This window comes from Leptonychotes weddellii, chromosome 1 (assembly GCF_054177405.1).
Source record: "Leptonychotes weddellii isolate Sample4059 chromosome 1, ASM5417740v2, whole genome shotgun sequence".
NCBI lineage: Eukaryota > Metazoa > Chordata > Mammalia > Carnivora > Phocidae > Leptonychotes > Leptonychotes weddellii.
This window is the reverse complement of record NC_138369.1, coordinates 187,603,449-187,615,064: the sequence shown is the minus strand read 5'-3', so window position 1 is coordinate 187,615,064 and position 11,616 is coordinate 187,603,449. Positions and strand designations below refer to the sequence as shown.

Sequence of the window (11,616 nt, the reverse complement as noted above, 5' to 3'; positions counted from 1 at the left end):
GTTTTTCCATTTCTTTGTGTCTTCCCCCATTTCTTTCATGAATGTCTATAGTTTTCTGAGTACAGATCCTTTGCATCTTTGGTTAGGTTTATTTCTAAGTATCGTAGGGGTTTTGGTGCAGTTGTAAATGGGATTGACTCCTTCATTTCTCTTTCTTCTGTCTCATTGTTAGTGTATAGAAATGCAACTGATTTCTGTGCATTGATTTTCTATCCTGCCACTTTGCTGAATTCCTATATGAGTTCTAGCAATTTTGGGGTGGAGTCTTTTGGGTTTTCCACATAGAGTATTTGTCATCTGTCTATGCGCTTACTTTTAAAGGCAACAACCTCAAATTTCCTTGCCTTCCTTTGTTTGCTTCTGCTTTGTAATCCAGAATAATAGCTAGCAGAGATGATCATACCAACCACGGGGTCATTTAAATGGGATCACACTTTGAGGAAAGTGTAGGTTTAGTGGCAGGCTCCTGCGTGAGCCATCATTCTAACCACTGGTAACCAAGAGCACTGCCACAGGAGGTCGCTGTGGCTCACTGCCTCACGACTGCGTGTCCGAGCAGGGAGGACGTGTCCTCCAACAGCAAGGCCCTCCTAGCCTAAAGCCTCCTTGACACCCCTAACCTATGTGGCCCAAAATAAGACAAAACCGGTGAAATGGTAGGGTAAAGGGGAACCGGCAAATGTTATCCATATATTGGGGAAAAAAAGTTTTAAATGTCTGTACGCTTTGTGTTACACTAGAAACTTCAGCGTTATTTTATATCTAAAATCAATGTTGCTTCCACATGTAAAATGTTTCTTACATATAATGTACCTGTTCTGTAGTTTCTTCAACAAAATCTGTACAAGCAGACGGAAGTTTTTCACTGACAAGTATGAAACACCAGGAAACCCAAAAATCGGAAGATGCTCCATCTTTGACAGTTAAGGTACAACAGATTTGAATTCTTGCAGTGTCTGAACATATCTTTATAAAAATAGGGTATAAATAGTCTCTTATTCTCCACAAAAAGTATTTATATTCATTGAACAAAACACAATTTAAAATTGCCTGTACCCCCCAAAAATGTGGTCTTGCTGCTTTTCTAAATTATAGGGTAAAAGGACAACTGGAAACATTGGTCATAAAGAAAAATCAACTGAAATAACCTGTGCAATTCCTCACTATATCAGCAAACTTCCAAACCAAGAGGATTCCAAGAGAAAATATGAAGGTAATTGTAACCACTTTTAAAAGTTTCCTTTACTCTTACTCGATTTAAGTTGTGAATTAGTGTGTGTGTGTGTGTGTGTGTGTCTGTGTGTGTGTGAAAAGTATACATAAGAGGCACTTGGGTGGCTCAGCTGGTTAAGCCCGCCTTCGGCTCAGGTCATGATCTCAGGGTCCAGGGATCAAGCCCCACAGGGAGCCTGCTTCTCCCTCTCTCTCTGCTGCCCCCCTGCTTGTGCTCTCTCTCTCTCTCCATCAAATAAATTCTTTATAAAAAGTAAATAAAAGTGTACATAAAACACATATATACAATGTAAAGAATTCTTAGGAAATGAACATCTGTGTAGCCACACCCCTGCTTAAGAACTAGCACCTTCGTGTTCCCCGCAACACCTGTTGGCCCTTCCGAACCACAGGCCTGTGCCCCCCGCCCGCCAGAAATAACCACCATCTTCCATTTTATGCCCGTCACTGCCTTGTTGTTCCTCACAGTGCGTATCCTTGACAGTATGTTCAGTTTTGACACACTGAGCAGCAAACCCAAACCTCGCTGAGTAAAGGGCAACATCCCTGCTAAGGAAGACTTTAAATGAAGACTCCCAGGAAAAGACGCACAGACTCTGGCTTCAGCTTCCCCGGACATACAAGGGGTCGGAGCTGGGGGTGAGGTCAAGCGTCCGCCTGGGAGGCAGAGACCCATCAGGGCCCTGGCACCTACACCGGGACAGACGGGGTGGGAGGGAATGGGCTGCCAGAATTTCCTGTGCTAAGATCACCAGACTCCGCTCCAGCGCTCGGGAGTAGGTCCAAGCAGAACGCTGCTGTCCCCAGCCAAGCCAGGCTGCAGCGCATGATGGCGAGGACCACACCTTCATCAGGCCCCGGGCAGGACAGGCCAAGGACGTTGCGTGCCCGGGAGGTCTGCGGAGCAGGGGTCTTGGTGGCGCCAGCCCTCAGTGCTTCAGCCTCTTGGCCTCGGGGCCGGTCCCCCGTACCTCTGGCGCGCAGCTGTGGTGCTGGGACCCGCGTTTCCCCGCAGGCTCCTGCCACCCGTTCTCTGCCCAGTCTTCCGGCTCCTAAGCCATGGCCTCCTCCTGGGTAAGAGCCGTCGTGCCCTAAGAGCACATCCTCCCCCAGCTGCTGAAGGATGGGTGCGTGTAAGGTAGATGTGTATGCCTGTCGTCTGGAAAGGGCATTACGCGACCCTCACGCTTGATGAATACTTGGCTGGAAAGAAATTCTAGGTTGGAGATCATTTACCTTCAGAATTCTTGTTTAAGATTGTATTTACTGAGCGCGAGAGAGTGGGCACACGCGAGTGGGGCTGGGGGCAGAGGGAGCGAGAATCTCAAGCGGACTCCCCGGTGAGCACCGTGCCTGTGCGGGGCTCGATCGCACGACCCTGGCATCAGGACCCGAGCGGAAATCGAGCCCAAGGCTTCCCCCACGGAGCCGCCCCGGCGCGCTCCGTTCGGAATTTTAAAGCCACTGCCCCCTGGCGTCCGTGTGAAACTACTGCGGACGGGAAATGTGCCGCGCGCGCCACGGCCGGGCAACCGCAGCGGCGGCGGGCAGTCCCCGCGGCCCGGGTCCCGCTCCGGAGGCCACACCCTCGGTGTGGGGCCTCCGAATTCGCCCAGACGACACAGGGCTCGCCGGCGCTCGCAGGACGCCGCCGCGTGTGCGGCCGACCGAGGCTGACAAGTGGGCTGGTCGGTTTCCACGGCGCTGTTAGTCCGTGTCGGTAATTCTTGCTGTCCCGGAAAGCTTATCCATCCACGGGACAGAGTGTCCGGGCCGGTTCCGGGGAGGAGTCGCGCCCTCGTGCGCCCTCGTGCGCCCTCGTGCGCCGCTGACCCAGCGAGGAAGGACCCGCTGCGCGCGCAGCAGGGAAAGCGTGCAGCTCGGCTGGGGGCCGTGGAGCTGCCGAGAGCGCCCGCACCGAGAGGGACGCGCAGGGCAGCGGCGGGGGCGGCGGGGGGCGGCCGGAGTGGACACCCGAGGAGGGCATTCCAGGCGAAGCCCGCGCCGCCCGCAGGAGGGACTGCGCAGCGGGGGGCTGGGGGGGGCACGGGCCGAGTCCCGCTGCGGGACAGCTCGGGGAGCACGGTGGGGACTTGGGCCTTCTCTCGGAGGCGGGTGGGGGCATGGGGAGCCACGAAGGGCTCGGAGTAGAGGCCGCTGTGCAGCAAGAGCAGGGCAGGGAGGCCGGGAGCAGCCCACCGCCCTAGCCCCGGAAGGGGGCTCACACAGGTGGAGGTGGCAAAGGAGCAATTTCACCCAGGGTGTCCCGTGTTCACATTCGCATCAGGTATCGTGGGGCACGACAGGAACCGTTATTTAGAATTAACCATATAGTCTGCTGGCTTCTTTGCTCACCACTAATTCTTAAAACAATTGCTCTTGCTAGAATTCTTTTTTTTTCCTGGATTAAAATGAATACTTTTATTTCAGAATGTGTTCACGTGAGAAAATTTCCCAACCCCGTGCTCATGTGACATTGCCCCATTCCCCGCCACAAATGAGCGACCGTCCAGGTGTGTAAGTGATCAGGACGCAGGTCGTGGGTGCGGGTTTCCTCAGAAGGTGTGCATCTCTGTACCTGCAACAGCCCTTCCTCGGAAGAGGGGAGGCTGAGGGCAGGGCTTCCTGAGTGCCTGAGTAAGGAACGGGAACGGAAAGCTCACCTCCAAATGACTTTTTCATTTAACAGCCTACCCTGAACCTCTCTCCCCCGTCAGTCCCCACGGCCCCACCCCGGTCTTTATAATAGCTGCCCAGAATCCCCCAGACTGCGCATGCCATTTCTTTACCCGTGGCCCCTCCACACACATTTAGGATGTTTCCTTGTTCCTACACCGTGCTGCAGTACACATCCTTATACGTATCTTTGCGTATTTTTGTACAGTTTGGTCCTAGAAGTGAGGTTGTTGGATCTAAGAGTACGTTCACGTAAATTCTGATAGATACAGGGGAGCCAGGGTGGTGCAGATGGCTGAGCGTCTGACTCTGGTTTCAGCTCAGGTCATGATCTCAGGGTCTTGAGATCGAGCCCTGGGTCAGGCTCCGTGCTCAGCGGGGAGTCTGCTTGAGATTCTCTCCCCGTCCCTTTGCCCCTCTTGCCAAACCCCCATGCACAAGTGCACACGCTCGCTCTAAAAAAAAGGTTAAAAAAAACTTTTGTATAGTTACAGTCAAATTGCCATCCAAAAAAAGCTGTACCAATTGACACACCCACCAATGGGGAACAGAGTTCCAATTTCCCCATATTCTCACCAAATCTGGAAACTATTTGTCAGTTTGGATCGGTGAAAAGTATTCTCATTGTTTTAAATGGCACTCCATCGCCTAGGAATGATGAGCATCCACTGATAACTTCTTAGCAAATGTCTGTTCTTCTTTCATGAATATCATGTTTCTTTTGGTTTCATAATTCTTGTTTATTTGGTATGTTCTAGGAAAGTTGAACGTTTCAAGCTTGTTACCAGCACCCTTCCCTGTATTCTAGTGTTGGATGCATGTCATGTTCATGTGCCTGTCAGATGTCAACAGTGTGCTCAGTATGCCTTCTTGAAATAGAAATCCCTACATTTTAAAGATCACTAAACAGACTATTTTTCGAATATAGATTTATCAAAGGAAGAGGAACATTTGGAAGTACAACCACCTCTGGCAAATATTGGAAGACAGAGAGAAACAAAAGAAGATCAAGAAAAGAAAACCACTTTGGTGAAAGAAGAACTACCACCAAAAAGAATTCAAGTAACTCATCCTGAAAGGGAAGGCAAGCAGGAAGACAATGCAGGGAAAGAAAAGTTCAAAACAAGTCTCCAAATAAATGACATGGACGAGATGCCTGATAAAAATGCTGCTGCGAATATCAAGATACCCTTCAGACAGAGAAAGCATTACTCGTTCACAGAAGCGACGGAGAACCTGCACCACGGGCTTCCTGCCTCGGGCGGCCCGGTCGGGGCAGGTGTGATGAGAGGCGGCGTGGGCACCAGCAAGCCTCGCGGTAACGCGGACGGACTGAAGCCAGAACATTCTGTGAGTGGGTATGAACCCTCTTTCGGCAAGTCTTCCCGAACAAAAGCAAAAGATACTTTCAGAGATAAGAAAAGAAGTCTAATGGAAGAACTCTTTGGGTCGAGCTATGTCTTTAAACACGACCAGACCAGCACGGCTGCTCCTAAACACGCTGACGAGACTCTGGAAAGTAAGAAGATGCACCATCTACCTCCTAGTCAGGCCTCCGCCAGCAACGCTTTCGGAGATTCTAAAGTAACTGTGGTAAATTCTATTCAGTCATCTTCACCTACAGAAGGCAAAAGAAAAATAATTATTTAAATATAATCAATATCCTAATACATTCTGATATGATATTCTCGTTCTTATGTGCCTTTAATCTTATAATGTTAGTGTTGTGTGTCTGTGTGTTTCAGTACTTAAACTGACTTTGGATAATTAAGGTTTTTATAACCTAATTTTGAAAATCCATTTTGTATTAGCCAATCACATTTCAAATATAAAATTATATCTTTTCTTCCTACAACTGAAAACATGTCCATTATCTTTTGGAAGACTGATTTACTCCATGGCTTTAATACTCTGTGGGACTCCACGGCTCATAAGTCCAAGTCAGCCAGCCAAGACCCACACACCTCATATATGTGGGAACGTCCGCAGCAATCAAATTGTGTTTTAACTAAAAAACATGGAAGCAGCTTTGAAAGAGAAGACTCTATAAAAAAAAAAAAAAAGGCATAGTGATGACCAAGCGTGGTTTTATGAAAATTACTTTTGCGTGTTTTCCTATTCAGCTCAACTGCCTTTGTGATGACACTCTCCTCATGTACACCTGAGATTCACTATTTTTATTTCTATTTGTTACATACCTATTCCTTGTCCTTCTTCCTGTTAATCTTGTTGTAAAAGAGCACCTGGGCAGAAGAGTGTCCACTCTAGCGAGCGGCTCCATTACACTGAGAGTATCTCGTATGGGGACTAGATAGCGGCTGCGCTCCCAGCACTAATCAGTTTACTTACCACCTTCATTTAGTTTAAGGCCAACTTATTTACAGTGTGGACCATGCTATTTCCAAAGAGGTTTATGGAAACTTTTAAAAGAGAGTGAAAGCCATGGTGGGAAAACAATTGTATTCAAAACCGAAGACGAGATAAATACTGTAACTGCCATAAGCTTTGATCTTTATGAAAACCACAGAGGGGAACAGAGAAGGAAAGGGAGGTGGGGGAGGGAGGAAAGTTCGATGTTCCACAGGCTTCTAAGGAGAGACACGCAAATGCACGTCAAATGATATAAATGCCTAGCCCTAAATTCTGGAGAAATTCACTAAAAGGATTCTTGGAAATGGTATATGGAATAATATTCCAGTATTTTAACATCTACTTGCTTTACAGCAGGTGTAGGATTTTTCAAGGGATCTTTTCTTATGCCTGCCTACCCATAACAAAAGCATAAATCATAACATGAGTTAAGGGTCCGTCCGACTCTTGATCTCAGCCCAGGTCTTGATCTCAAGTTGTGAAATCAAGATGCACTGGGCATGGAGCCTACTTTTTTTTTTTTTTTAAAAAGATTTTATTTATTTATTTGACAGAGAGACATAGTGAGAGCAGGAACACAAGCAGGGGGAGTGGGAGAGGGAGAAGCAGGCTTCCCGCAGAGCAGGGAGCCTGATGTGGGACTCAATCCCAGGACCCTGGGATCATGACCTGAGCCGAAGGCAGACGCTTAACGACTGAGCCACCCAGGCGCCCTGGAGCCTACTTTAAAAAGGAGAGAGAGAGAGAGATCTAGGCTGGTAGTACCCTCAGGGCAGGAGAAATGCAAATTGTCTCTGGAAAAACCTGTCCTTGACCCAGGCCTCAAGAAATTCCCATAGATAATTAAAAACAAAAACAAAAACAAAAACCCACCCACACACATGCAGTCCAAAAAATGATAAAAGACAAAAAAACAAGGTGTTAAGACAACCAACAGGAACAGATATCAGGGTCAGATCTGCAAAGACTCTACATGTTGCAATTATTATACGTAGAAAATAAGCATGTTTAAAGAAATAAGTTTCTGAAAATATGAATAAAAAGAACAAGAACTCAGCATATGTAACAAAGAACTTAAAAGATATACATATAATCATTGAATTTAGATTAACTCTATAAATGGGCTTAACAGCAGAAGAAACCAGAACACAGCAAAAAGATGGATCTAAAGAAGCGATCACCATCGAAGCACAGAGAGAGAGGAAGTATGAGGGGAGGTTAACAGGCATTCACAGATTAAAAAGGCTGAACTAATATGTAATCTGATCTTCTGAAGAAGAAAGAAGAGAGAATGGAGCAGGGTTAAATACCTAAAGAGATAAACGGTGAAAAATTTCCAGAATTGACAGAAGGTACCAATCCACTGATTCAGAAATCAAGCAAAATAAACAGAAATAGAAATGAAACGAAACTCACACCTGGCTAGGGCATGGTGAAACTGCAGAACACCAAAGACAAAGAGAAATCTTAAGATCAACCAGACAGTGAAGGCAACGTATTGTGAAAGGAAGCACGGCACGCATCCATCACGACAGTGAAGGCAGAAAACAGTGGGGAGCCCACGGGACAGCCGTGACCTAGAACCGCACACCCTCCAACACTGTCCAGAAGAAGGAAGATGCAGGACACGTTTTCAGAGCCTCGCTAATGCGGAGATCAGCAAACCTTTTCTATAAAGGGCCAGATAGTAAATAACTTAGGCTCCACAGGCCACCTACTCTCAGTCACACCTTCGCGACACCACTGGAACGTGAAAACAGTGGGAGACGATACGCAAACGGGCCTGGCTGGCCTCCTTCCAATACAACAAACCAAGTGCAGCCCGCTCGCCAAGTAGAGCCTGCCACCTAACTCCCGTTCTGACTGACAGACTTCAGGCAGAGGGACTGGTTTGAGATAAAAGGTCTCCTGTGCGAGCAAGAGAGTAGTGAATGTGTAGTCCTAACATCGTGGTTTTACACCATCATCTCTTGTAGGGTCACACGGCTGAGGCATCATGCGTATGATGACGAGTACCTCGTGCATCGGGAGGGAAGGACTGACGTTCTGGTGTTGGTGCTCACGCTACAGCAGAGAGGAAAGCATTAACGTTAAGCATGGACAAATTTCCTAATGTTAAAACAAAAATCAAGTAACTTCAAAATTTAAGGGGGGAGAAGGATGTGGGAAAAAAAGAAAGAAGAAGGCAATCATGAGATAATAGAAAATAGGTACTGGGGGGACACCTGGGTGGCTTAGTCGGTTAAGCGGCTGCCTTCAGCTCAGGTCATGAGCCCACGGTCCTGGGATCGAGTCCCGCATTGGGCTCCTTGCTCAAGAGGGGAGCTTGCTTCTCCCTCTCCCTCTGCCTGCCACTCCCCCTGCTTGTGCTCGCTCTCTCTCTCTGTGTCAAATAAATAAATAAAATCTTTAAAAAATAAAGAAAGAAAGTATGTACTGGCCTCTGCCCAGGCTCCCGGCACAGAGCTCCTGAAACCCCCATAATTCCCTGCATGGGAAGAGCACTCGGAGCACCTTTTGTTCTGGTATTTGGTCTCTAACCCCTTCCTGACACAGGGCTCCGGAAACCCTGGAAATTTCTGGGTAATGGGCGTGTCTTTTGTTCTAACGAGGCGACTCCAGGTGGGCTCCTGGGTGGGGGCTGGTCACCGGAAAGACCACACTGGGATTAGAAGTTTGGAACTTTCAGCCCCACCCTTATACTCTTGAGAAGGGAGAGGGGCTGAAAATGGAGTTGATGACCCACCATGCCTACCCAAGGAAACCTCCATAAAATCCCGGCAGCATGGGGTAGGGAGAGCTTCTAGGTTGAACACATGAAGGTGCGGGGAGAATGGCGTGCCTGGAGACAGCGTGGAAGCTCCACACCCCTTCCCACACACCTTGCCCTAAGCATCCCCTCCATGTGCTGGTCATCAGTATCCTTTATCATATCCTTTTATAACAAACTGGCAAACAGGAAGGAAATGGCTTTCCTGAGTTCTGAGCTGCTCTAGCAAATTAATCAAACCTGAGGAGGAGATCATGTGAATCCCTGACTGATAGTGGTTGGTCAGAAGCAAAGCCCAGACCTCCCGGTAATGGGTAGCCCAGCAAATAAAAAAAGCACCAGTAAAGAAAAAGATTTGAATAAGACAGTTGGTAACTCTAACCTAATGGACACACACAGAAGACAACTTCAAACTTGTATTTTTCACCACAAATGGAGGATTTACAAAAATTTTATCCTAATATATTTTAAAGTTGAGAAGAAATGGTTAAATCCTAAGCTAATTTTCCTAATATAATTCAAGAAAAAATATAAAACTGAAAAACCTCATAATCACTAAAGAAATTGAAATCAGTAGTTAATCTTTCAATAAAAATAAGAGAAAACCCAGAAGATTTTACCAACAAATTCATCATATATTCAAAGAATAACTCAGACCTTAAAGCTGGTCCAGAATATAGAAAAAGGAACATTTTCCAACTCATTCGTATGAGACTGGCATAACCTTGATAACAAAACCAGATGAGGAAAAAGACAATACTGTCCACATTCAACACTTCTATTCCACACTGTACTAGAGGTTCTGGCCAGAGCAAGTAGGCAAAAATGAAATAAAAGGCATTGATTGGAAAAGAAGTAAAACTATCTGTATTCACAGATGACATGATCTTGTATATAGAAAATCCTAAGGTATCCACTAAACTACTGGAACTGATAAATGAGTTTGCAGAATACAAGATCAATGTATAAAAATCAATTTGTATATAACAATCTGAAATGAAATTTTAAAAATTTCACTTATAATAGCATCAAAAAGAAAATACTTATGAATAAATTTAACAAAAGAAATAGAAAATATCATCTGAAAACCACAGAGCGTTGTTGAAAGAAACTGAAGATCAAAATAGCTTGAAAGACAGCCCATGTTCATGGACTGGAAGACCTAATACTGTTAAGAGGGCAATACTCCCCAAGCTGACAAATTCAACACAATCCCTATCAGAATCCCAGCTAACTTCTTTGTAGAAATTGAGAAGCTAATTCTAAAATTCATATGAAATTGCAGGGGACACAGAACAGCCAAAACAATCTTTAAGAAGAAACACAAAACTGGAGGATGCACACTTCCCAATTTCAAGACTTACTACAAAGCTCAAAACATTTTGGTATTGGTTTAAGTACAGACAGACAATGAGGTGGATGGAATAGAACTAAGAGTCCAGAAATAAACCCATGTATCTACAGTCCACTGATTTTTGACAAGGTTGCCAAGACCACTCAATGGGGAATAAACAGTCTCAACAAATGGTGCTTAAAAACCAGATATCCACGTACAAAAGAATAAAGGTGAACCCTTACCTCACTCTCTATACAAAAATTAATTCAAAGTGAATAAAAGACTTAAATGTAAAAGTTAAAACTATAAAACTCTTAGAAGAAAACATAGACATAAATCTCTGTGACCTTGGATTTGGCAACGGATTCTTAGATATGACACCAAAAGCACAAACAACAACAAAAATATTGGCAAAAGCTACACAATATTCATTCAACTTAAGAATGAACTCTCAGGCAGGAGTCAATACTGAGTGTTGAAAGAGGGATGCAGAAGAGGAAAGGATGGCGGAGGAGTAGGGGACCCTATTCCAACTGGTCCCCGGAATTGAGCTGGATATCTACCAGACCACTCTGAGCACCCACGAAACCAGCCTGAGATGTAAGATCTGGATCTCTACAAACAGAATATCGCAGGCGGTTGGTTTTGAGGTACGAAGCTGGGAGCCGTGATTCCGAGGGCAGATATCGGAGGATAAACGGCAGCGGGAGGGTGCCTGGCCGTGGGGATCCTATACCACCGGTGAGTGACAGCCTCGCGCGGTGCGGACGGGCACAGACTCGCAGACCGGTAGTGGCGGGGAAAGGACTTTACGGCAGCCCCCGGGGCAGAAACCCAGAGGGCGGGGTCACGCGTGCGAACTGGGAGCGGCTGGTGGTTTTGGAAACACAAAGGGCAGAGACATGCCCCGACCTGGAGGCAGGACTGGGGGCGCTGCGGAGGGGCGCACAACCCAGGACACTGCAGTTTACAGCAGCACGGACAGAAACGGAGACGGTGTGGCCTGGAGAGCGCACTAAAGAACAGACTGCGGTCTCTCTGCTCTGAGGCAGAAGGTTGGAAACGGTCTCTTCTGCTCTGACTCATGGAAGAGACGTGGAAAGCCACCAGGGAAAGCCGCCAGAGAACAAAAGCCCCAAAAAACCGGTTCCCACTGAGCCAAACCCCTGCCACAGGGGTCAGGGCAACTCCACCCAAACAGGGTTGCCTGAGTAACAGCGCGGCAGGCCCC

The 11,616-nt window shown here is 46.8% G+C and overlaps 2 protein-coding genes across 4 annotated transcripts in view; one reads left to right on the top strand and one right to left on the bottom strand.

Moving 5' to 3' along the window:
• Window positions 1-6,321, top strand: part of LCA5L (lebercilin LCA5 like) — a 43,888-nt gene extending 37,567 nt beyond the window's left edge. Inside the window, exons 4-6 of one of the 3 annotated variants that reach the window (XM_006736401.3) lie at window positions 825-928; window positions 1,096-1,213; window positions 4,838-6,321. In XM_006736401.3, the coding sequence (XP_006736464.2) occupies window positions 825-928; window positions 1,096-1,213; window positions 4,838-5,559 (944 nt within the window). In that variant the 3' untranslated portion in view covers window positions 5,560-6,321. Of the gene's footprint in view, window positions 1-824; window positions 949-1,095; window positions 1,214-4,837 lie in introns of those variants that run through there. The other 2 variants (XR_014139120.1, XM_081800072.1) reach the window with 2 other exon arrangements.
• The window catches only part of GET1 (guided entry of tail-anchored proteins factor 1), a 21,465-nt gene continuing 14,670 nt past the window's right edge, over window positions 4,822-11,616 (bottom strand). The window contains exon 5 of the mRNA XM_081800176.1: window positions 4,822-5,527. Within this exon, the coding sequence (XP_081656302.1) occupies window positions 5,514-5,527 (14 nt within the window). The 3' untranslated portion in view covers window positions 4,822-5,513. The remainder of the gene's footprint in view (window positions 5,528-11,616) is intronic.